The 26683-nt window shown below is 47.3% G+C and overlaps 1 protein-coding gene across 1 annotated transcript in view; it reads left to right on the top strand.

Annotated features, from left to right (window-relative positions):
• Positions 1-254: 254 nt before the first annotated feature.
• LOC127582632 (mitotic interactor and substrate of PLK1-like) overlaps positions 255-26683 on the top strand; it is a 39567-nt gene continuing 13138 nt past the window's right edge. Inside the window, exons 1-2 of the mRNA XM_052038099.1 lie at positions 255-452; positions 23604-25713. Of these exons, the coding sequence (XP_051894059.1) occupies positions 23943-25713 (1771 nt within the window). The 5' untranslated portion in view covers positions 255-452; positions 23604-23942. The remainder of the gene's footprint in view (positions 453-23603; positions 25714-26683) is intronic.

The following is a 26683-nucleotide window of genomic DNA, read 5'->3' as shown; positions in this document are numbered from 1 at the left end:
TCCCAAGTCTTCCCCCCCCCTCGGGTCTCGGGTCTTTTCCCCCGCTCCCCCACCCCCGAGTCCCGGGACTCTCCCCCCGCGCCGCCCTCCCGGGACCCCGCAGTGGGAGGTGTCCCGCCGTGACCCTGTCCCCTTGCGGGTGCTGCGGGAGGTGGGGGGGGGGACATGTCTCGGACCGGGCTGCCGAGGGTCCCACGAAGGAGCTCTCCCTGTCCCGGACCCCCCTGTGATCCCTGTCCCGGACCCCCCTGTGATCCCTGTCCCGGACCCCCCTGTGGTCCCTGTCCCGACCGACATCCTGCCTTCCTGGAAGCGGGCAGACCTCGCCCTCCCCCCGCCGCTGGGTGTGGTCGGGCTGCGCTCATGGACTCTGGACCTTGCGGCGGCGTCAGACTGCGAGCCGGGCCGCTCGTCCGCCCCGAGCCGCCGACCAGGAGCCGAGCAGGGCGCGGGTAAGTGGCCGAGGGTAGCTGTGGGAGCGGGGAGGGGGGAGCGGGGTCCGGGGCAGGAGGCTCTGGTCGGTGAACTGTCAGCCCCACTTGTTCAGCCGCCCGTGAGACGCAAAGACCCATCCCCCCAATTGCCAGACGGACCTCGACTGTTTCCCCCCGCAGCTGCTGCCTGACCCGCTGTGTCTGGGGAGCAACTCACTAACTGTTGGAGACACTGTTGATGACTCTCCTCATTTGAGGATCGGCCAACGTCAGTGGCAGGGAGAGAGCCAGAACTTGTCATGCGGGATGTGATAACATCTCACCTGGAAACGTTCAAACCGTTGGAGAAATTCAGGTGGATTTAGTCAAGGAAAATCGTGTTGTCAAACCTCCTGGAGTTATTTGGGGGTGTGACTGGTCGGAGAGATTAAGGAATACCCGTGGATGCAGTTGGGTTGTCAGGAGGACTTGGACGGTCCCACGTGGGGTGAACGGGCCCGGGGTTGATGCACTGATGCTGAAGTCTGGGACTCCTCGTCCGAACTGGGCAAGAGAGAAAACAAGCTGGTTTTCAGTAGCAGAAAAGGTGGAGGGTGGGATGGGCAGGACAAAGGGAATATCCCTGATAGGGTGAGACCAAATGAGTTAATAGCAGGAGCAGTTGGGGTCAGATTATGCTTCTCTGTGAAGAGTGTAAAAGTCATGGTGGGTCAGTGAATCACTCCCAAATGTTGAATGGGGAAGGAGGGGAACATCTGTCCAGTGCTGTTGGAGCTGGTGGAAATCGCAAAGGATGATCCATTGAATGTGGCGAAAGTGATCTCTGGTTTGCAGAGGGAATGTCCACCTGTGAGTGACACAGTCACCTTGGGCTGGTCACATGGAGCACAGTGAATTCCAGAACAGCAAATCTCCGCTGGGGTAAATGCCTTGAGGCTAGTGCTGTCGACTGAGATTTTTGACAGCTAATGAGCAGCTGAAAAAAAGAGCTTTGTATTTCTCTAGTACATGAGCGAGTTTCTCAGGAAACTTCCAAGTGTTTCACAGCCAATGAATTCCTTTCAAAATGCAGTCATATCCTGCAACAACCTGCATACATTGTGACTGAGTCAGGACCAGCACAGCTCCTTCTGCACAGCACTCAGACCTCCTCCAGGTCCCCTGACAGGCAGGTAGTTCCTCTCATTCCCATGTATCTTCTGCCCTTCACTTTAACCTGTGTCCCTGATCCTTGAATCATCAGTTAATGGGAACGGTTCCTGTCTGTTAAACCAGTCTGAATTCCCAGGATCTTGAACACCACTATCAAATTTCCTTGAAACCTTCTTTGGTCCCAGGAGAACAATCCCAGCTTTTCCAGTGAAATCCCTATGCTATCTTTAATTCTTGTAGTTGTTTGTAGAAGTAGTGTTTACCCAGAGATGTTTTCATTTCTCGGGGGAATGTATTATTAATTGCAAAGTATGAATTCTTTTAGTTGTTCACTTGTTTACCAAAATACCTTTTGATCTGACGAAGGTGATTGATGAAGGTAGAGCTGTGGATGTTGTCTACTTGGATTTTAGTGCGGTGTTTGACAAGGTCCCTCATGGGAGGCTCATCCAGAAGATTAAGATGCATGGGATCCACGGTGAATTGGCTATTTGGATTCAGAATTGACTTGCCCATAGAAGACAGAGGGCAGTGGTCGATGGGACTTATTCTGGCCGGAGGTCTGTGATTGTGGTGTTCCGCAGGGGTTCATACTGGGACCTCTGCTGTTTGTGATGTATATTAATGACCTGGATGAAAATGTGCAGGGGTGGGCTAGTAAGTTTGCAGATGATACAAAGATTGGTGGTGGTGTGGATAGTGTAGAAGACTGGCAAAGGATCCAGCGGGATATGGATCAGTTGCAGATATGGGCTGAGAAATGGCAGATGGAGTTCAACCCGGCCAAATGTGAAGTGTTGCACTTTGGGAGATCAAATGTAAAGGGACAGGACACAAGTTAACGGCAGGACCCTTAACAATGTTGATGAGCAGAGGGATCTTGGGGTCCAAGTCCATAGCTCCCTGAAAGTGGCTGCACAGGTTGACAGGGCGGTAAAGAAGGCGTACGGCACGCTTGCCTCTGTTGAGGCATTGAGTTCAAGAGTTGGGAAGTTATGTTGCAGCTTTTTAAAACTTTAGTTAGGCTGCATCTGGAGTATTGCATTCAGTTCTGGTTGCCCCATTATGTGAAGGATGTCGAGGCTTTGGAGAGGGTGCAGAGAGGTTTACCAGGATGCTGCCTGGATTAGAGGGCACGTGCTATGAGGAGAGGTCGGACAAACTTGGGTTGTTCTCTCTGGAGCAGTGGCGGCTGAGGGGAGACCTGATAGAGGTGTATAAGATTATGAGAGGCGTAGACAGAGTAGATAGCCGATATCTTTTCCCCAGGGTTGAAATGTCTAATACTTGAGGGCGTGCATTTACGGTGAGAGGGGGAAAGTTCAAAGAAAATGTGCGGGGCAGGTTTTTTGCACAGAGAGTGGTGGGTGCCTGGAATGCACTGCCTGGGGTGGGGGTGGAGGCAGATACGATAGAGGGGTTCAAGAAGCTCTTAGGCCCATGAATGTGCAGAGAATGGTAGGATATGGATCATGTGCAGGCAGAAGGGATTAGTTTAGTTGGGCATTTAATTACTAGTTTAATTATTTTGGCACAACATCGTGGGCTGAAGGGCCTGTCCCTGTGCTGTACTGTTCTGTGTTCTATCTACCTTAACCAACTGGTCAGCGTGGAAATGGTGGACTGAGTGTCCCGTTTCTATGCTGTATGACTCTCCACATTGACTCCTGTACCTTTGTAACTGCCTTTGTTTGAACTGAAGATTCTGATTTTGAACAACGCATGAACGCCTGCAATCCTGGGTCTGAGATCAGCCCCTGCACTCATAACTGGGCTGTTGGCAGCTGAGGCCATGGTGCCATGGAGCACCTGTGCTGTGTGGTTGGTTGGGCTCCCTGTGGAGTCTATCGGGGCAACAGAAACTCCTGTCCATTTCCTGGATCTCAGACAGGGGTCGGGGGTCCACCTTCTGATCCCCAGCCACGTTAACCCCCTCCCCCCTCCCCAGTACAATGTCCCGTGAAATCAATGTTGCTGTCAGCAATGCACGGTTTTTATCTGATTTGATTAAGTTAGTTTAACTGTTGATGTGTGCCCTTTTGGATTCTTAACCTTTAATTTTTGGTCATTTAAATTTTTTTAATGTTTTAATTTTTTTAGCAGGTTCTGAGTGATTGTGAATGTTTGTGAATGAAGACATTCACAAACAAGCAATGTAGGATCAGAAGATGTAAAATCTTTGTGGAACCGCAAAGGTAAAATGACCCTGATGGGAGTTGTGTACAGGCCTCGGGATAGCAGTCGGGCAGAGGGGTACAAGATCCAGCGGCAGGTAGAAAAGGGATGTGAGAAAGGCGGTGATCGAGGCGGACCTCAATATGCAGGCAGACTGGAGAAAGTCAGGTTGGTGGTGGACCACAGGAAAAGGAATTCCTGGAATGTCTCCGAGATGGAATTTTAGAGCAGCTTGTGGTAGAGCCCACCAGGGAACAGGCAGTTCTGGATTTGGTGTTGTGTAATGAGGCAGGTTGATCAGGGAGCTTAAGGTGAAGGAACCCTAGGACCAGAAGTTCACCCTGCAGTTTGAGAGAGAGAGAAGCTGAAACCTGGGCTAATAGTATTACAGTTGAGTAAAGATAACTCCAGAGGCACGAGGGAGGAGTGGGCCAGAGTTGATTGGAAGGGATGACGGTGGAGCAGAAATGGCAGGAGTTTCTGGGAGTAATTCGGGAGACACAGCAGAATTACATCCCAGGGAAGGAGAAGCACACTAAGGGGAGGACGAGGCAACCACGGCCGACAAGGAAAGTCAGGGATAGCATAAAAGCAAAAGTAAAGGCAAACAACATGGCGAAGATTAGTGGGAAGCCCGAGGATTGGGAAACCTTTAAAAGCCAACAGAGGACAAGCGAAAAAGCTATAAGTGAGGAGAAGATGAAAAATGAGGGTAGACTAGCCAATAATATAAAAGAAGATTCCAGAAGTTTTTTTAGATAGATAACGAGTAAGAGAGAGGCGAGAGTGGGCATTGGACCACTGGAGAATGACGCTGGAGAACTAGTTGGAGGATGATTTTGGTGACAGTGACCATGAATCTGTAAGTTTCAAGGTGGTTATGTGTAGGGATAAGGAGGGTCCTGAGGGTAAGGTCCTGAATTGGTAAAGGTCGATTTCAATATCATAAGACCTGGCAAAAATAGACTGGGAGCAGCTACCTGAGGGAAGGTTTAATTTGGACAAGTGGGAGTCATTCAGAAGTGAAATAATGAGAGTTCAGACCCAGTGTGTTCCCACAAGTGTGAAAGGTGTGGATAGAAACTCCAAGAAACTCTGGCTGTCAGGGGACATGAAGGGCTGGATTAAAAAAGGAAGCATTCGACAGGTAGAGAGAACTGGAAACTGGGGAGACCTACAGGAGTACAGAAACTATGGGCTGGCTACTTAAAAAGAAGTTAGGAGGTTAAAGAGGGGGTACAAAACGGTGGACTGGTGGACAAGATTAAGAAAAATCCTAAAGCATTTCAAAACAATATTAAAACCAAGAGGGTAAGCAGGGAAAGAGTGGGCTCGTTAGGGACCACGGTGGCAACCTGTGTGTGGGGCTGGAGGGTGTGGGCGAGGTGCTCAATGAATACTTTTCAACTAAATTTACTGAGGAGAAGGATATTATAGTTGGAGAATTCAGGAAGTGGGACGGTGAAGTTCCAGAACATGTTATTATTAAGAAGGAGGTGTGTAATGCATGAGGTGAGATGTATCCCAGGCTGGTGTGTGAGGTGAGGGAGGAGATTACTGGGGCCTGACAAACATAATTAAATCTTTATTAACCACTGGTGAGGTGCCAGATGACTGGCAGACAGCAGTTATGGTGCCTTTGTTCAAGAGGGGCAGCGGGGATAAACCAGGTGTTTAAACACCTGTGAATCCAACATCAGTGATAGGGAACGTAACTGGGAAACAATTTTGAGAGACAGGATTAATTTGCATTTGGGAAGGCAGAGATTAATCAAAGGTAGTCAGCGTGGTGTTGTCAGGTTTGGATTACTATTTTGATTGGATTTGTCAAAGACATATGGGTATTGATGAGGATGGTGTGGTTGATGTGGCTGATGTGGACTTCAGTATGGCCTTTGACAAGGTCTCACATGGGAGACTGGTCCAAAAGTCAGAGCCCATGGGATCCACACAAGTTGACAAAGCGGATCTAAAATGAGCTTAGTAATGAGGCAGAGGTAATGGTGCAGGGTTGTTTTTGTGATTGGAAGCCTGTGACCAGTGGGCCAAGGGGATTGCTGTTGGGACCCTTACTGTTTGTTATATACATGGCTGATTTGGATGCGGATGTAGGAGATAGAGTCATACACCTGGGAAGAGGCCATTCAGCCCACAATGTCCATTGTGAGCAGTGGGGACTCATTCATATTAATCCCATCTTCTAGCAACTGGCCCACAGCCTCTACACCTGGGCCATTCAAGTATTCGTCTGGACACTTCTTAAAGTGCTGTCAGCGACTTTGCCTCCACCATTCTCTCCGGCAGTGTGTTCCAGGTACTCACCGCTCTCTGGGTGAAAACGGTCCCCCTCAGATCCCCCTAAATCTCTTGCCCCTTCCCCTAAATCGTCCTCTAGTTTTATCTACACAATAATCAGTGGTGTTGTTAGTGGGGAGGATAATCGTAGGGTACAGGGTGATATTGATCGGTGGTAAGATGGCGGTGCAATGGCAGATGGATTTTGGGAGGACTGTTAAGGGAAGATGTACAATGAGCGGTGGGGCTTTGGGGAGCACTGAGGAACAGTCAAGCCTCGGAGTACAAGAATCCCTGCTGATGATAGCACAGGGAGCTAAGGTGGTGAAGGAGGCATTTGGGATACTTGCCTTCATTAGCCGGGGCATACAATAAAGGAGCAGGAAGGTTCTGGTGCAACTTTACAAAGTTAGGCCACAGCTGGAAAACTGAGCGTAGACCTGTTGCTACACTACAGGAAGGACGTGATTAGAGAAGGTGCAGGGGAGATTCGCTATGGTGTTGCCTGGAATGGAGCACTTCAGTTATGAGAGACTGAATAGTCTGGGTGTGTTTTCCCTGGTGCGGAGGAGGCTGCCGGCTGGAGCACAGAATAATGAGGGGCGCAGATTGGGGGAAACGTAGGAAACTTTGCCCCACAGCAGAGACATCAAAAAGTATAGGCACAGGTTTAGGTCAGGAGGTTTAGAAGGGACACACAGAGGGTGGTTTGGATCTGGAACACACTGTCTGAGTGGATGATGGAGGCAGAGACTCTCACAATATTTAAAAAGTTATCTAGCCAAGCACTTGGATCACCAGAGTACAGAAGGCTACAGACTAAATGCTGGTAAATGGGATTGGTGTAGATAGGTACTTGATGGCCAGTATGGACCTGGTGGGCCAAAAGGCCTTTGTGCTGCATTACTCCATGACTCTATTACATAATGTTAGAGCTAAAGTGGTGTGTGTCCTTGTTGGTTCCTCAACACACTCTTCTGGAAAATAATCTCTGAAATGTATTCCTAAACCTGGACTCCAGGCTACTACTGAGAGTTTGGTTTGCCCGGTTGTACAGTGTTTAACGTGCCCAGGATTATTGCATGCCCATCTGTCTGTCCTTGGGGTGCTTGTGAACTGCTCACACTTGCTTCCTGCCTCTCACTGGGTTGTGGCTTTTACTCCTCCAGCTGCTTCCAGGATGCTGATTTTTGGGGGAAGTTCCTTTCTCACACTGTCCTTTCATCTCATCCTTGTTACCAGACCTACTCCCGCTTTTCCAGAGAAAAGAAACATCAATGACCCTGAATATTTAGTTCCTAACTTTGGACACTCATCAGCCATTGTGATCAAACTTATGTATTTTTATTTATGTTTATTTGTACCATTAAGGTAAGATCTTTATTAGTCACACATACATCGAAACGCACAGCGAGATGCATCTTTTGCGTAGAGTGTTCTGGGGGCAGCCCGCAAGTGTCGCCACGCTCCCAGCGCCAACATAGCACGCCCACAACTTCCTAACCCGTACGTCTTTGGAATGTGGGAGGAAACCGGAGCACCCGGAGGAAACCCACGCAGACACGGGGAGAACGTACAAACTCCTTACAGACAGTGGCGGGAATTGAACCCGGGTCGCTGGCGCTGTAAAGTGTTACGCTCACTGCTGCACTACCGTGCATTCAATGCAATGAGATGTAGCAGCATTAACTTTAAGAAAAATAAAGGACGGCAGATGCTGAAATCTAGATGAAAAACACGGTGATGCTGGAGGAACTCAGCAGGCCGGGCAGCATCTGCGGAGAAAAGCAGGTGGTCAACGTTTCGGGTCAGGACTTTTTCCTTTCTTCATTCCTGAGGTGGCCAGGCTATCGATCTGCAGAACATTGAACAGTACAGCACAGGAGGAGGCCATTTGGCCCATGATGTCTGTGCTGGGCATGAATGAAACGAATCCTTTCTGGCTGCACATGATCCATATCCCTCCATTCCCCGCCCATTCATGTGTAAACATAGAAACTGGGATACTCAGTGGGTCAGGGAGCGTCTCATCACCCAGCACACAGGCCCTTCGGCCCACTGTGCCCCTGCCCACCAATTCTAATCCCATGTCCCAGCACTTGCTCCACAGCCTTCTATGGAGAGATCTGCAGAATTAACTTTTGATGTTGAAGACCTTTCCTCACAAGGTTTGTTAAAGTGTTCACAACAAAAACACAACGATCTCCAAGAGCACGTTCTCAATTAGCCATTCATCTGGTGTCTGCTGATAAACCGTAATTGAGGTAATTTTGAAAGTTCCCATTTCATGGTCATTTGTTGTGACTATTGAAATTTTGTTTCACTCAGCCCTGGGATACCTTTACCATCCAATACAGTATTTTCATAATCCATTTAAAACATTTATCAGATCACTTCGTCCATTTTGTTTGATTAATTTTGGAGGATCTTTTAAGATTGCATAAATATCCCTCCCTTCATTCTTTCCTTTCTAAATCATTTCATTTCAAATCTAAACACATAACAAAATGATACAACATGAATAAATGAAGGGAGATCGGACCATGTGGCCCTCGTGCTTGGTCCACCATTCAATAAGATCATGGCTGATCTTTTACCTTGGTGCCACCTAGTCTACTTACCTCTCCTTGTACGACAACCTACCATGCCAAGGAGTCAATCTGGTGAACCTTTGCTCCACTCCCTCTATTGCGAGTATCCACTAGCTCCAAAGAGTCATGGACAGAAACAGGCCCTTCAGCCCACTCATCCCTACCGACCAAGGTGCCTTCCTAAGCTGGCTTCATTTGCCTGCATTTGGCCTCTAAGCCTTTAACCTCAGCACGGTAGTGTAGCGGTTAGCGTAACGCTATTACAGCACCAGCAATTGGGGTTCAATTCCCGCTAGTCTGTAAGGAGTTTGTACGTTCTCCCTGTGTCTGCGTGGGTTTCCTCCGGGTGCTCCGGTTTCCTCCCACGTTCCAAAGACATACAGGTCAGGAGCTGTGGTCATGCTATGTTGGCGCCGGAAGAGCGGCGACACGTGCAGGCTGCCCCCAGCACATTCTCAGTAACGCAAAAAGACACACAGTGAAGTGTGTTTCGACGTACGTGTGACTAATAAATAATCTTATCCATGAACCTGTCCCAATGTCTTTTAAATGTTACAACTGTACCTGCCTCTGCCACTTCCTCTGGCAGCTCGTTCCGTGTACCCACCACCCTCTGTGTGAAAAACCTGCCCCCTCATGTCCCCTTCAAACCTTTCCCCTCTCACCTGAAATTTGTGCCCTCTTGTTTTAGACTCCCCTGCCTTAAAAAAGACTGCGACCTTATCTATGCCCGCCATAATTTTATAAACCTCAGCTTCCTTCGCTCCAACGAAGACAGTCCCAGCCTCTCCAGTCTCCCCCTACAACTCAAGCCTCCAGTCCTGGCAACATTCTTGTGAACCTTTTCTGTACCCTCTCTGGCTCAATGACGTCCTCCCTGTAGTGTGACGAGCAGAACCGCACACAGTTCACGTGCGGTCTCACCAACAACTAGTACAGCCATTGCCACTTCCTCTAAAACCCCAAGTTTCAGATCATTGGGTCCTGGGGATTTACCGTCTTTTGGTCCTGTTATTTTTTCCAATACCTTTTTCAACTTTTCTTAATATCCATAACTAGATCATTTTCCCTGTTGGATCTTTTTTTTGCCTTAAAGGAATATATATTACTTGTGAACTGTGCATTAAGTTTTATCCATTGACCTACCTTTTAATGTGGTATCCTGATCGAACAAAGCCAACTCACTCCTTCTGTAGTTTGTTTTGTTCAGTCAGTTTTATTTCCCTAATTAAAACGAATGTCAAATAAACATTGCATAAGCTCTGGATTCATTTTCCATGCTCTACAACTGAAAATTGTTTTAATCCAGAAAAAACTAATTTGCCACAATTTCTGGGTCAAATCACAGTGTTATGAAATTGCATTGAGCATTTGGTATTGGTTTATCATTGTCACTTGTACCGAGGTACAGTGAAAAACTTGTCTTGCATACTGTTTTTACAGGTCAGTTCATTACACAGTGCATTGAGGTAGTACAGGGTTAAAACAATAACAGAATACAGAGTAAGGTGTCACAGCTTCAGGGAAGTGCAGTGCAGGTAGATGATAAGGTGCAAGGTCACAACAAGGTAGATTGTGAGGTCAAGAGTCCATCTCATCATATAAGGGAACCGTTCAATAATTTTATCACCGTGTCCTTGAGCCTGGTGGTACGTGCCCTCAGGCTCCTGTATCTTCTGCCTGATAAGAGAGGGGAGAAGAGAGAATGACCCAGGTGGGTGGGGTCTTTGATTATGCTGATTCTTCACCAAGGTAGCGAGAAGTACAGACAGAGTCCATGGAGGGGAGGTTGGTTTCTGTGATGTGCTGGGCTGTGTCCACAACTCTCTGCAGTTTCTTGCAGTCCTGGGCAGAGCAGTTGCATCCAGATAGGATGCTTTCTATGGTGCATCGATAAAAGTTGGTGAGTCTCAAAGGGGACATGGCAAATTGAGATTTCCTTGAGACTGTGACACAATTCTTGTGTCAGGAATGCACGGGGTGATGTCATTCCCCCTGCAGCACTCCTATTGGAGCATTGCAGGATTCTGGACCAGGGAACCCAAATAGGGCAGTCCTGGGATAGACAGGTCTTAACAAAGACACAAGAGATTCTGCAGACGCTGGAATCTGGAGCAACACACACAAAATGCTGGAGGAGCTCAGCAGGTCAGGCAGCATCTGTGGACGGAAATGAACAGTCGACGTTTCAGGACTCCTGATGTTGAGGTTTCAGGTCTTGACCCAAAATGTTGGCTGTTTATTTCCCTCCATAGATGCTGCCTGACCTGCTGAGATCCTCCAGCACTTTGTGTGTGTGTTGCTCCAGGTCTTGACAATGCAGTACTGATCTGGGAAGCACTTACTTGGTAAGGTGCTTGCAGCAATCTCCCTGCCCTTCCTCACCCTGCTGTGATCTCCAGCGCACCCCACAAACCTCTCATTTGTTCCAATCTTGTGATTCACCTCCCCTTAACACCTGCAGCCCAGCTCTGCTCCTGATCTCCCGCCCTGCAACACCAACCGCCCCCCAGTCTTTCCCAACTCCCGGTCTCTTCACAACCGAACTTTGACGTAGTGGGATGAGAGGGAGGCTGGACCTGTCCTCTGCAGCATTCTGCTAGCACGGGAGCTGAACCACTCTTCTGCACTGCTCCTGCACACATTTGACTGGCTGATACCATTGGGCTCGACATCTCTGCTCATTTTGTTGGATTTATTTTAGAAATATGAAATTAGCCTAATTCTTCTGTCTTTTCAAAGTAATTTATACAAGAATAAAAGCCAGAGCAGTTAGTAATCAGCAGTTGCACAATGTAAGTAAACTAGGGCAAGGAGCAAACAGAATAGCCTTACTTTGCCCTTTGGTAGTGTAGACTGTTGCTGGCTGCCTCCATGTGCTGTGCACAGTGGGTTGGTGGGGTGCACACCACTGGCCAATGACATGTTGTGGATGACAATATTCCAGGAATTCTGCTTATCAGAGGTGTACACAGTCCAATGATGACACCCTCTCCTTGTTGATAACGTGTAAGAGTTAAACTCGGTCTTCAAGCTGCCTGACTTTATCTCAGAGTAATTAATCTCCCTCTGAATTTTCCAAATGACGTAAGTAGATTTATAATGAACAATTTCATTTGGACACGAGATTGGAATTTATTCTTTTACTGGTCTTTGTTCTGTATTGGAGATTTATGGGGACGTCAAAGGATATTTTTCAAATATATTGAAAAATTATCATTTTACATCAGTTCTGAGAGAGTGCTGTGTGTGCTATCAGATGGCTTCTTGTCTGTCCCACTAACCTGTCTTCACGGGTAGGCATCTTATTGAGTGCCTGTGTAGACTTTTGGGGCAAAATTTTGCTGAGTATCACACAACGTTTGGTCAATAAGAGGTCCTATGAGTTCTAAGTATAATATCCACAGCTCATACAGACATCCCTGACGTAAATGCTGGTGTCTACTATGTGGTGTGTGTGTGTGAACTCAGTGTCTGCCAGAGGACACAGAGTAAGTGGGTCATGATATCAACAGCATGCAGGGGAATTTAATGTCAACACCCCGCCCCTAGCACCTTCCAAAGCTGAACATACATTCAGTGGAATAAAGGATAACTGCTCAGCACCAATTAAAGGGGCAGTAATCCACTCCTGGGTTAATCAGGGAAAGTCAACGTGGCTTTGTGAATGACAATCATGTCTGACCAACGTACTGAGGCTCTGTGAAGAAATATCGTGCTGGGCATAAGTGGATGCACTAACATTTCCGTAAGATATTTGAGGTGGAAATTAAAAGCTAGGTACAGTCGGTAACAAATTGGTAGCCATAAATCAGTCCTCTAGTTGGGAAAATGAACCAAATGTGTGCCACAGGGATCATTGCTGGGGCCTCAACCTTTTACAGTTTGTAAAAATAATTCGGCTGCTAAGTTTGCAGATGACACAAGAATAGGTAGGAAAGTAAGTTATTCAGGGGACATGAGGCTACAGAGGGGTGGGTTCTGAGTGGGAAGATCTGGCAAATGGAGCGTAATGTGGAAAAATGTACAATTGTTCATTTTGGCAGGAAAAGTAAAAAGGAAGTGGTGGGAGACTGCAGGGCCCAGAGGTGCAGATGGATCTAGTATCCGAGTGCATGGTTCACAAAGGCCAGGGACACAGTGGAGGTGTCTCTGTGCGACAGTCCTTCCCTTTTACACGGGGAACCTAGGATGGAGAGTGCCGCACACAGCAATGCTGTTCAAAGGGTTTTTAAGTTGGTTCTTGGGCTCCCGGAACGCCTGCTATTTCTGTGGCCTGGAGGAGCCCGTGGTCCACGTAAATACAGAATGTGAGAGGTTGCAGCCCCCATCGGAAGGGGCTGCTCATCAAGTTCTAGTTGCACTTCAGCCCCACCTTCCTGATCTATGGATGTCCGGTGTGGAAAGGGGTGAGGCAGTCAGGGGACCTTCTTGTCAGTCTGCTCCTGGGCCTGGCCAAGGTGTCAAGGGTTCTGGCTCAGCTGACTACCTGCCCCGCTTCCAAGGATTCAACTGTGCCCAGGTGTCCCTTGGTTTTCTGGATGCCTTCTGGGACTGATGGCACCACCAGGGCTGGGGGGCATCCTGGACCAGGATGGTGAGGTTTTAATATGAAAGTGAGGTGAATATTTGAATGAAAATCACATAAATATTGTAAATATGTTGGTAAACCTTTTTTTAAAAGACGGCCAGTGTGCAGGCACTGCAATTAGGAAAGTTAACAGAATGTTATTGTTCAGTGTGAGTGGAACTGAAGACAAAACTAGGGAGACTATGCTTCAGTTATCGAGGGTGTTGGTGAGACCACGCACTGTGCACTGAGGGAATGATGTTAATGTGTCGGAAGCCGTTTACCGGTCTAATACACACGGTTGTTGTATAAGGAAGGGTTGGACAGGCCTGGCTTATATTGACTGTAGTTTAGACAGGTGAGAGCAGGTGAAAGGAACACATCTGTGGATGTGGGGAGGACGTTTACTCAGTGCGAGAACTAAGGGTCACTGTTTAAGAATAAAGGATTACCCATTTGGACTTGCCTGGATTCCTTCACATGCTCTACCACTGAAGAGCAAAGGAAAGGCCTTCTGCCCTGGGTCTCTTGTGCTCCTGAAGTTTCAAGTGGTGCTCCTTGGTTTATCTGCTGTGAACCGATAAACATACCGCTCTTCATATCTTTACCATTTTCCAGGCCAACATGTTTGGGATAGTTTCAGTCACCTACAGGGAATGAGTCTGGCTGGAGCAGAGGTGCCTCTTGTTTAGTTACTTACAGGTTTGTGTACAAAGCACTGCAGAAAGACATTGGATAGCTCAGTAAGGCTACCTCTGGGGATTGACCATGGGACAAGGAGAATGAACATGTGGAGTTGGGAGGTGCAGGGTTGGGTAGGCTCAACCAGGGGCCATATCCGCTGACAGGCTTCGGGGGGGGGGGGGGGGGGGGGGGTGGGTGAGATCACTTGAGTGCTGCGGTGTCCGGGGTACTGCCTTGGCACACTGGCATCCAGACCCATGACGGCAGCACCCTCCACTTCCGTGGCAGCACTGAGACATTGGCCGCTAGAAGCTGCATCATAGTTGGCCCCACAGGCAAACTGATAGCAAACAGTGCAAGTCCTTTCAATCTCAAGCATCCCTCCACACTGTCTACCATGTGGCCAAGTTCTGTGGCACCTGAAAGCTCTCTGCAAGTCTGAATCAAAAAGCACGGGATCACTCTAAGCCTTGTGTAAATCCACTGTCTTGGAGTCTCCAGAAATTCATTCACTGAGAATCATTGAAGGAATTGAAAAGATTTGCTTTATGTCTCCTTCCACTTTCGGTCAATAGTTATAGGGATATTAGAGTTGGGATAACAGCTGAGCCCATTTGTGTTTAGGAGGTGAAGCACATTATAAGGAACCTCTGGAGGCCAAATTTGGAGTATTGTGTGCAGTTCTGGTCACCTAACTACAGGAAGGATATCAGTAAGATTGAAAGAGTGCAGAGGAGATTTACAAAAATGTCACCGGGTCTTCAGGAGTTGAGTTACAGGGAAAGATTGAACAGGTTAGGACTTTATTCCTTGGAGCGGAGAAGAGTGAGGGGAGATTTGATAGAGGTTTACAAAATTATGAGGGGTATAGACAGAGTTAATGCAAGTAGGCTCCTTCCACCTAGATTAGGAGAGATAAGTATGAGAGGACATGGCTTTAGGGTGAAAGGGGAAAGATTAAGGGGGAACATTAGGGGGAACTTCTTCACTCAGAGAGTGGTGAGAGTGTGGAACGAGCTGCCATCTGACGTGGTAAATGTGGGCTCACTCTTAAGTTTTAAGAATAAATTGGATGGATACATGGACGGGAGAGGTCTGGAGGGTTATGGACTGGGTGCAGGTCAATGGGACTAGCGGAATAAAGTTTCGGCACAGACTAGAAGGGCCGAATGGCCTGTTTTCTGTGCTGTAGTGTTCTATGGTTCTAGGAACCTCCAGGAATGTGTCCAGTGATGGGAAGTGACATTGTGCTTGTGCCCTTTTGGTACGAGGGCCCAGTGGCAGCACCTGTGACTGTGTGGAACTGCACGTCCAGATGGCAGTGCCTTCAGACGGACACAAACTTGTTCCAGTTGAAGAGTTCCTGCTGCCAGCTTTTAGTGGGCTAGTTTTTCAAGGATCTTCAATGTTCCCTTTTCTCCCATTGGAATATTAAGGGCGCTTTGATCACAATTCCCCGCTTCAACCGGCCCACTCCATCTCCAACTTCTTCCTAACTAACAAACAAGTCTTCTATGAAAATGAAAGGATGAAAAGAACCTCTAAACTACTCATCTTTGCAAATTACTGTCCCATTTCCAATCCTTTCTCTCAATTACCAAATGTGCTGCATTCTCCCACGTTTGTGCCCCGTGCTGAGATCCCTCGTCATCAGGATTCCATATCTACTGCAGGCTATCTACTCCCATCAGTGTCACACAGGGCATCCAGTGTGATGTTGACAGGGCAGAGTGTTCCTCCTCAATATGATTGGCCCTTCAATACCTGTCTACCACCGTTCTGCAGGCTGGGATCACACTCACCTGGCTTCATTTATTTATTTATTCAGATTTATCTATTTAGTTTAATTTAAATTTCCCAGTTGCTGTGGTGTGATTCAAATTTGTAGCTATAGAGTCATAGAGCTATACAGCACAGAAACAGGCCCTTTGGCCCAACTCGTCCATGCCAACCACGGTGCTTACCTCAGCCAGTCCCATTTGCCCGTATCCCTCTGAACCTTCCTGTCCATGGACCTGTCCAAGTGTCTCTTAAATATTGTGATTGTACCCGCTTCTATCATCAGGATAAGTAGTCTAGCTCTGCCTGCTAGTCCCGTAGCTCAGCTAATGTGCCAGGCAAACCATTCGTAACTGGAGATTTGCTGGCAATCGCTTCTCTTCTTGTCCCTGGACTATATCTCTGGTGAACCTGCTGATCTGTCACGAGCCCTCTCCTCATCTAAGTACTAGCCCTGAAGGCAGGCTGATTCACCAGCTGTACTGTCACTTGATCCCCTCACCCTCCGCACCCTTTGAATCTTCAGACCACCTGCCTGATATCCAGCACTGACTTAAAGGAATCTTCTGCCATCCAGTATTTGCAAAATCCTCCCCTTCAAAACCTCAGTGCAGTCACCACCTTCTTTCCCTTCCACCCCCCCCCCCCCCCCCCCCCCCCCCCCGGTTACCTATTCTTCTTTCCCCCTTCAGGTAAGTATCTCTCTGTACCCCACCCCAAACCTCCCCCACCATCTACCTCCTCCCTTCCTTTGTTTCCGGTATTCAGCTGCCCAGCCCTTGCCACATTGCTTGTTGTCCCGTTTATTAATACAGCTGGTGCACAAACATTCATTCAATTTGCAACTGAATTAGAGCGACTGAGCAATGGATATCTCCAGATGACAGTTCCTGGGTGTTGCCGGGTCATATACAATTATAACATGCTGCTTTATAAACATTTTTAAACAACGGGCACACTTGTCACATCTCCATCATCACCTGATCAGATCTGACTCAGGGCCAATTTTTTAACACTTCAGTTGAATGTTCCTTTCGTCGGTGATGATGAACTTCAATTAGCCTGGTACCCAACATTAGTGCTACTAAGTTGTAGGATCAGAAATGTTAATATTATTGAGGGAGGCTATTTGGCCCATGGTGTCCATGCTGGCCTTTAAAGAGCAATTCAAACTAATCCCACATCTCAGCTCCAGGTCTACAGGTAAAAAAACTGACACATGTTTTCACTGTGATGAGGTTTTTGCCTGTTCCATCCTTTAAGGCAGTGATTTCAGGTTCTCTCCCACCCTCCAGCTTAAGCTTACCACCCACAGTTAGTGATTTCTCTGCCAAGAGAACTAGATCCTACCTATTCCCGTCCTGGCTTTTCACAATATTATACGTCTTATTAATTTTCCAGAATCTCCTCCATTCCCAAGGAAAAACCCCTATCCGAGTCAATCTCCCCTTGTAACTAAACCTCTCCAGCCTTGCCAAATGTCTCAGATCTCCTCTGCACCCTCGCCGCTGCCATCACGTACCTCTTGTGGTCTGGTGGCCAGAAGTGTGCCCAGTGCTCTCGTTGTGACCTAAATAGTTCAAGGTCCCCTGATCTCGTATTCTGTGACTTAGCCAATAACAGAGAATGTCCTAAACTAAAGCAAAAAATGCTGAAATACTTGAAAATGGCAGGTACTGGCATCTGGGATTGAGGGGCTCTTGAGGAATAACATGTGAACTTAAGAAAGAAATCCAGGGCAGAAAGAGACAATGAAGTATCCTTGGCAAGTGAGATTAAGGAGAACCCCAAAACATTCTACAAATATCAGGAGCAGGAAGGTAAGCAGGGAAAAAGTGGGTCCCCTTCGGGACCAACGAAGTAATCTGTGCATGGAGCTGGGCAATGAATATGAGGTCCTAAACAAATACTTCCATCTGTATTCACCAAGAAGAAGGACGTGGAAGACAGTGAGTTCAGGGATGGGTACGGGGATCTGGAGCAGGTTAGGTATTAGGAAGGAGGAAGTGTTGGATGTCAAGGGACAGATAAGGGTGAGATGGGCTAGATGAGATCTATCCCTGAATGCTATGGGAAATTGCTGGGACCCCGATGGAGATCTTTAGCTCTTTGTTAGCTCATGTTATTCCTTTATTTAAGAAGGGCAAAGGAGATAAACCAGATAACTACATGCTGGTGAGCCTTACATTAGTGGCAGGGAAATTAATTGCAGAAATTCTGAAGGATAGACTTTCTGTCCATTTGGAGAGGCAGAGACTGATCAGGGATAGTCAGCGCAGCTTTGTGCAGGGAAATCCTGCCTCACTAATTTGATTGAGATTCTTGAGGCGGTAACAAAAGAGATTGATGAAGGTAGGACAGTAGACACTATCTATATAGACTTTGGTAAGGCATTGGACTATGCCCTGCGTGGTAGGTTGGTCCAGAAGGTTAAGGCACATGGAATTCAAGCCAAGCTGGTTAATTGGATCTAAAATTGGGTTGGTGATAGGAGGCAGAGGGTAGTGGTGAAAGGATGCTTTTCTGACTGGAGGTCCGTGACCAGTGGTGTACCGCAGGGATCAGTGCTGGGACCCTTGTTGTTTGTGATATATTGGTTGTGAATGTGGGAGATATGATTAGTAAGTGTGAGAATGACCCAAAAGTTGGTGTGTTATGGATGTGAAGAAGGTTGTCTAAAGCTACAGCGGGACATAGATCAGATAGAAAATTGGCCTGAGCATTGGCAGATAGAATTTAATCCCGACAAGTACAAGGTGATGCATTCTGCAAAGTCAAATAGGGGTAGGACGTGTACAGTAAATGATGGGGTGCTAGAGAATGTCGAACAATCTTGGGGTTTAAGTCCATAGTTGCCTGAAAGTGACAACACAGGTAGATAGGGCGGGGAAGAACACACAGGACATGCTTGCTTTCAAGTTCGGGGTATGGATTCCAAATGTTGGGATGTTACTTTGCGACTTTACAAAACACTGGTTAGACTGTAGTTGGAATATTGTGTGCAGTTCTGGTCACCACACTCACAACATGGACCACGTGAAAGTGACAGTCGGTGGAAATCAGCAGCAAACATTGAGGTAGAATGTTCTTCACTGAATGAGTGCAGGAAACTGCACCAATACAGTTATCAATGTAACACAAAAGGAGCTGAGGGTTGACTCACAGTCGGAAGAGGTGCTGCATTACAGTGCCAGAGCATATTCAATCCTGACGGGTGCTGTCCGTGTGGAGTTTGCACATTCTCCCTGTGAATGCGTGGGTTTCCCCCGGGTGCTCCGGTTCCCTCCCAAGACATGCAGGTTGGCATGGAGATGATGGGTGGGAGGGCCCATTTCCGTGCTGTATGACTCAATGACCATCAGGTACCTATCTGCACTAATCCCATTTCCCAGCATTTGTTAGCTGTGACAGTACCTACCTCCACCATCCCCTCAGGCAATGCTTTCTAGATTGTAATCACTTTCAGGATGAAAACATTTTTCCTCAGCTGCTCTCTAAACTTCGTACCCCTTACCCGAAACCTTCACACCTCAGCTACAGGGAAAGGGTTACTGCCATCTCCCCTATCTATGCCCCCTCATTATTTTGTACACCTCTGTCAGATCCTATTCATCCTCCTCCACACCAAGGAAAACAAACCCAGGCTCTCCAGTCTCTCCTTATAACTCAAACACTCCATGCCAGGCAATGTCCTGGTGGATCTGCTCTGCACCCTCTCCAGTGCAAACCTCGTCCTTCCCAGGGTGTGGTGATCAGAACTGTACACAGTACTCCAGCATAGCCTAATCAATGATTTATAAAGTTTATACCATAACTTCCCTGCTCTTATTTTCTGTGCCCCAGCCAGTGAAGGCAAGAACCCCGTAGTCCTTCTTCAACACCCTATCTACCTGTTCTTCAGGAATCCTTGAATTTTCACTCTGAGGTCCCTTTGTTCCTCAATACTCCCAAAGGTCCTGCATATATTGCATATAAACTACCCTAACAGTCCTCCCAAAGAGCAGTTATTGAGATTAAATTCCATCTGCCATTGCTGTGCTGATCTTACCAACTCATCGTATCAACCTGTAGCCTACGACTATCACAAGATCACAAGACAAAGGAACAGAAGTAGGCCATTCAGCCCATCGAGTCTGCTCCATGAGCTAAACTAAAACTATTCCTATCTAGCCCCAATTTCCGGCCTTATCCCCATATCCCTTGATACCCTGACTAATTAGATACCTATCTATCTCCTCCTTAAACGCCCCCTTAAATGACCTCTCATCTTATTAATCAGTCTCTTGTGCGGCACCTTGTCGAAGGCCTTTTGAAAGTCTAAATACACAACATCCACAACCTCTCCCTTATCCACCCTTCCTGCGATTTCCTCAAAAAACTCCAATAGGTTGGTCAGGTAGGATCTTCCCTTCACGAAACCATGCTGGCTTGGACCTATCTTGCCTTGCACCTCTAGGTATTCCATAACCTCATCCTTGAGGATCGATTCCAATAACTTTCCCACCACCAATGTCAGACTAATAGGTCTGTAATTTCCTTTATGCTGCCTCCCACCTTTCTTAAACAGCGGAACTACATTTGTGACCCCCCAGTCCTCCGGAACCACACCGGAGTCTATTGATACCTGGAAAATTATCACCAATGCCTCCGCAATCTCTAAAGCCACCTCCTTCAGAACCCGAGGGTGCACTTCATCCAGTCCGGGAGACTTATCTGTCTTTAGTCCATGTAGCTTCCCTAGCACCTTCTCTCTAGTAATCTTGACTGAACTCAGTTCTATCCCCTGAGACCCCTGACTATCAGGTATCTTGCTGATATCCTCCACAGTGAAGACTGATGCAAGATACTCATTTAGTTCCTCTGCCATCTCTTTGCTATCCATTACAATCTCTCCTGCACTATCCTCCACTAGCAACAACACCAATTTTCATGTCAATTGCAGGCTTACTAATCATACCTCGGACATTCATATCCAAATTGTTAAAGTATGTAACAATAATGGTCCCAGCACTGATCCGTGTGGTATACCACTGGTCACCCCTCTGCCTGCTGTTATCAAGCCAATTTTGAATGAAATCACCAACCTGCCTTGGATCCCAAGGGCTCTAACATTTTGGACCAATTTCCCATCTGAAACTTTGTCAAAGACCTTACTGAAGTCCAAGTGCCCGTGGGCTCTAGTGTTGCTGCTCGCTAAGCCAAGCAAATAAAGTGAAAGCCATTAATCCTCAACTAATTGCAATGTCTGGCATAATAATGTGTCAAGTCATAGCATACAGTACACTTGGTTCTCAAATAAACTTGCCATTTCCCTCAGGTCACTTGGGATTTTGCTTTCTTCACAAAATCCTACATCAGAGATTGATCGAAGTCTTTATTAGAATCCAAGCAGACGACATGAAGTGTGCAGCCTTTAGCAGCTCATTGTTACCACCGCATTAAATTTCATTCAACTTTATCAGACACGACATTCCCTGAACAAATCCATGGTGACTGGCCCTAATTATCCTTGCCTTTCTAAACAATGCCTGCAGAGGGTTTTGCCAAAAATTTGCTCACCCTTAGTGTTAACATTGACTGGCCTGTAGGTACACGTTCTATAAGAACATAAGACAAAGAAGCAGAAGTCGGCCATTCGGCCCATCAAGTCTGCTCCGCCATTCTATCATGAGCTGATCCATTCTCCCATTTAGCCCCACTCCCCCGCCTTGGTTAACCTTGGTTAACAAAGCATGTAAGATGAGATAAGATCTTTATTAGTCACATGTACATCGAAACACACAGTGAAATACATCTTTTGCGTAGAGTGTTCTGGGGGCAGCCCGCAAGTGTCACCACGCTTCCGGCGCCAACATAGCACGCCCACAACTTCCTAACCCATATGTCTTTGGAACGTGGGAGGAAACCGGAGCACCCGGAGGAAACCCACGCAGACACGGGGACAGTGGCCGGAATTGAACCCAGGTCACTAATAGTGTTAGGCTAACCACTACACTACCGTGTCTGCCTGGATATTGAAGATTTGATCAGGATAAAGAAGGTAGTGTATGTCAGGTGGGCAGCACGGTAGCGTAGCGGTTAGCGCGACGCTATTACAGTGCCAGCGATCGGGGTTCGATTCCCCTTGCTGTCTGTAAGGAGTTTGTACGTTCTCCCATGTCTGTGTGGGTTTCCTCCGGGTGCTCCGGTTTCCTCCCACATTCCAAAAGACATGCGGGTAGGTTAATTTGGGTTTAAAATGGGTGGTGCGGACTCATTGGGCCGGAAGGGCCTGTTACCACACTGTAAAAAAAAAGGTGGAGGAAACTGGTACTGAATGAGTCCTTTGAGGTTTATAGGGGATATAGGAGAGAAGTTAAAGAGATTAGGAGGGCAGGAAGGGGCCACGAAATGACCTTGGCAAGTACGATTAAGGAGAATCCTAAAACCATGTATTAGAAGTAAGAAGAAGGAGTAGATCCTCTCAGAGACCAAAGGGGATGTGTGGAGCCGGGGATATGGCCGGGGTCGGAAACGAATGCTGCTCATCAGTGTTCAGCTGGGAGAAGGTTGTGGGGGCTGCAGAGTTAAGGGAGGAGTATGTGAATTTTTTTTTCACTCCCTCTGCTTTCTAATTTCCTTTGTAGTTTGACTGCTGTGTTGTTACGAGCTACGCTTTTCCCACATTATTCCACAAGATATCCGGTGACTTGATTTGAGAGCCCTGTGCATTTTTCCTGCTGGGAACACATTATGTCTTTTCCTTGCTTCAATGCTCCAATATGGTTGGTTGTTCTCCACTTTTCCTAACTCATACTTCAGCTTCACATCGGCCTTAACTCCAGCTGAGAATTTCTATTCCTAGTCTGCACCTACTGCCTCTTCCTCCTATCCCATAATATCTCTGGTTGACCAATATTCATCAGTCTCTGAATTAACATTTAACAAGTCAACTAGCATCTTGTGTGTTTGCAGAAGTGCGTCCCACGTCTGCCACCGTCGGTGAGTGGAAATGTTTCCGAACTTCATTTCTGGCTCCGTCTCCCATGTCCCAGATGCCACAACTATACTTCCTAATTTACATGGAATCCAGCGCTTGTGTTCGTAACCATTCCTTGTAACTTAACCCTTTGAGAACAGATTAAATTCTGGTAAATCTGGCTGCACTCTCTCCGAGGCCGATATGTCCACAGTAAGGTGTGCTCCAGCCAGGGCTGTGTTGAATTTCTACCCCCTCAAACCTCAGGCCAGTATTCCTTCACCTTGCCCTGGTGTATTGCAACAGGTGAATCTAACGTGGCCCGGAGCAGTCAATTGAGAGCCACAGTTGAACGATGATGCATTTCATGCTGCTTTGACTCTGTGTGACTGCAGGGGTTCCTGTCAACAAGACGGGGCAGGTGTTGGACACCAGTGGCCAGTCACGGATGATTCGGCCTCCAAGAATTCTGTGGAAAGGGTTCAGTTAGGGAACTGTTGAATGAGGGCATTCTATGTTTTTATGGGTGGCTGTGATGTCTGCATTAGCAGCAAATGGCAGCAGGAAGTGGACAAACAAAGACGTACATTAGGGAGCACATAAATACAACATGATCGCACCGTCTCTAGAAATCACAGGAAATCAGCAGAGACCCCGACCAAGCCCAGGCCTGGAAACCTAGAGCTCTGCCATTAAAGAGCAGTGTTAGAGCGTTCTCCCTCCTGCTGTGCATCAGCTGATAGTCCCTGTGTGCTCTTGTCCTGCTGAGCTTACATTTCTAGTTTACAGTTGCAGATACTCTTGATGGTAAATAATATCATTGTTTAAATAATATCATGGTGGGAGTTGTATTTGCATCTGAAAATAACCGACTAATACATCTTAATTGTACTGAGTGTGAGTTATGTGCTGCAGCTTCCATAATGTACACGTTCTGACTGACGTTTTTCTTTTCTCTTTATCAGAAACCAGGGACTCCTGCGTTCCAAGTAACCACGGTGAAAGAGGTGGAATCTGAGCAAGGCACCACTGCCTCCAAGGAGCCAGTGCACGGGGAGCTACCAGTCGCCGGAACTCATCTGGTAGGAATTCCAGAGGGTGAAGCTGAGTGGAGCAAAGGTTCTGAGAAAGGTAAAGTTCTAAACGAAGACACGAAGCAGGTTCCTGCAGGAACCAAGTATCAGGTGGAAGAGGAGGCAACTGATGAGTCTGGATTGAAGGAAGATAACAAAATTGTCCTCTCCAGAGACCTACAGACACCTAGAGAAACGGAGGGTTGTCTGGAAGACAAGGCTCCTGTCCCAATGCAGAAAGCTGAAAGAAATGCCTTCAGTGTGGAGAATGGGGCTTTGGTCAACAACGGTTCTAATCCAAGTCTTGAAAATGGAACCAATTTGCTTTCTCTCAATCTGAACCCCGTCACACAGAATGGCTCAGTGCCTTCCTTTGCAGCCACTCCATCTGAGATCGACTGTGGTGGTGATACCAAGATTCATGCAGAGAAGGTTGCTGTCATTCAATGCCAGGATATGGGCGATCAGGACTCTCTGATTAATGGTGGAGCAGATGGCGGGCATTCTGCAGGGACAGAGAGCACACCAAGGGAGGCAAAGTTAACCACCATAAAGAAAGAAGCCAACTTTGACCTTCGGAGATATGATACAGAAAAAAAACCAACAAAACTTTTTTCAGATGATGAGGAAAGAAAATACCAAACAGTAATCATTAAAGAAACAGCTGGTTGTGAAAATCTTGAAAAAGAGAGAAAGGAGATTATTAAAAACCAAGCCATGAAGAAAAGCACCACCACTGCAGAGCAGCAGCTTTCAACAAAGCCATTACTTTTGGAAGAGAAAACATCACTTGAAGATTCCACTCAGCTCCAGATGTCCACTGAAAATGCCAATTCGTTTTCTTTCTGTAAAAAATCTCCCGTTTCACAACCTGAAAGCATCAATACCGAGCAAATAAACTTTACTGCCGCTCGGCAACAGTTCCTCCAGATGGAGAGGTCAAGGCAAGAAGTCCCAACTGTTCCAAGGCCCTCTGCTCAATCCCACCCGGTCTTAAGCCAATGTTCCACACCCTCTGGATCAACCCAGCCACTTCACTGCAAGGATGGTATTGCCTTGGACACCAGTCCGGCAATCGTGGTGAAAGCTGTTCGAGTTGATTCCGTCCACGGTGGTGAGCATTCTCCTAAAAGTCCTGTGAGCAATAGTTTGTTCACTGCTGAGAAGGTTGCAAGTCTGGAAAACAATGGTGGTGAACAAATTGGTTCCATGCAGCAAAATCTGCCTGTCCACTCCTCAACAGATGACCTTGATTCTGGATTGGGAGAGATGACCAATGATTATGGCTATGGCTACACAAGTGACGGTGGGGCATCAAATGAAATGCTGAACTTGGGAACTGATAACAGTTGTGCTTTTGAGTGTTCCGAGCAGAAACCCATGCCTGAAACACCCATTGAGAAAGAAATCCGATTAGCCTTGGAAAGGGAAGAGGTTCTTCGCAAAGAACGAGGGATTAGGAAGTCGGTAAACTCTGAGGAAATGGTGCAAATCAAGACCAAGCCACTGTTATCCCAAGTACCCCCCACATCTCCTTTCTCAAAACATAAGGACAAGAACCGCATGGTCTTTTTTGTCCAGAGAGAAATTGAAATGGACTCCAAGAGGGAAGAGAAGTTGAAGGAAGAAGGTAAAGTCAAAGGCTTGTACGATAAAGGAATACCTCAAGAGGTAGAAGAACGGAAGAAGGTATTTGAACAGCAAACAGATGATGTACCAGTTATACCACAGCTCGGCTGGCAGTCTAAGTTAGTCAGCTCGGCTTCACAGGAATCTTTGGATGTGAATGCTGTTCCAGAAGAAAGCAACACAATCCAAGCTGACTCAACAGAATGTAAAGAATTGGCACAAGAGAGTTCAGAGAACCAGCCGTTCACCCTGAGAATGTGGAAGAACCAGACCAACTTCCTGATTGAGCAGGAAATTGAGGAAGAGCAACGCCGGGAAGAGGAACTGCGGGCCCGGAGACTGAAGGAGCAGCCTGCGGGGAGCCTTCCTTCCAGTAGGTAGATCCACTCTTTTGCCCTTGTAAGGCAGAAAAACCTGTGAGGTTGGTCGCTTCCACTAATGCTGCTGTGGACAGAGGCATCTGCTGCAGGGACTTTGGTAACGATGGCATGAAGGAGGTTTATCCTTCGTGTTGGATCACCCGCTACTTGCTGGGCACGTTTTACAGCTGTGCTCCAGGATTTAGCCAGCTCAGTCAGTGCTGGTGCTACCAGCCCAGTCCTGAAGTCCCCCCAACCAGACTATGTTCGGCTCCCATTGCCATTTTCAGTGCTTCTTCCAAGTTTAGTTCAACATGGAGGAACACTGGTTCATCAGCTGAGGAAGGAAAGTCGGTGGTAATTGAGGAATAATTTCACCTGATGCCGAAAGAGTTCAGGGGTGCAGAGTCAATCCTGAGGACTCCTAGGGCTACTCTCAAGTTGTACACTGTCTTGCTGCCTGCTCTGGTGGGACAGGACTGTGATGGGGAAGTCTGGCACGTTGTCAGGATTTGCTTGACTAGTCTGTGGGACAGCTGTCCCAGCACAGACCCCAGTCCCCAGGCGAGTGGGCTGGGAGTGAATTGCTGCATCTGATTCAGTCCTAGGCTGATGCTGCGTGACCTGTCCAGGTTTAATCCTTTTTCTGTCTTAACCCAGCGAGTACAGTACAAGTGGCTCTCTGGGGGCAGGTAAGACAACCACTTGGTGGGTCAGGAGTCACCCATGGGCCAGACACACAAAGATAGCACATTTCTTTCCTTGATGGATATTAGTGAACCAGATGGGGATTTATGGCAATCTAGTAGTTTCCAGTCACAATGATTGAGGCCATTGTTTTAAACTGTAGATTAACTAAATTTAAATTCCACAGCCGCCGTGTTGGTTCGTCTCAGTTTGTTAGCAGCCCTCCAGACTAACAGTCCAGTAACATAACTGCTCCAGCATTCCTCTGTTCTCCAGTCTGCACTTCCAGAGTCCTGT

Source organism: Pristis pectinata, chromosome 24, assembly GCF_009764475.1.
Source record: "Pristis pectinata isolate sPriPec2 chromosome 24, sPriPec2.1.pri, whole genome shotgun sequence".
Classification (NCBI taxonomy): domain Eukaryota; kingdom Metazoa; phylum Chordata; class Chondrichthyes; order Rhinopristiformes; family Pristidae; genus Pristis; species Pristis pectinata.
The sequence above is the reverse complement of the archived record's forward strand: the minus strand, read 5'-3'. Positions and strand labels throughout refer to the sequence as shown.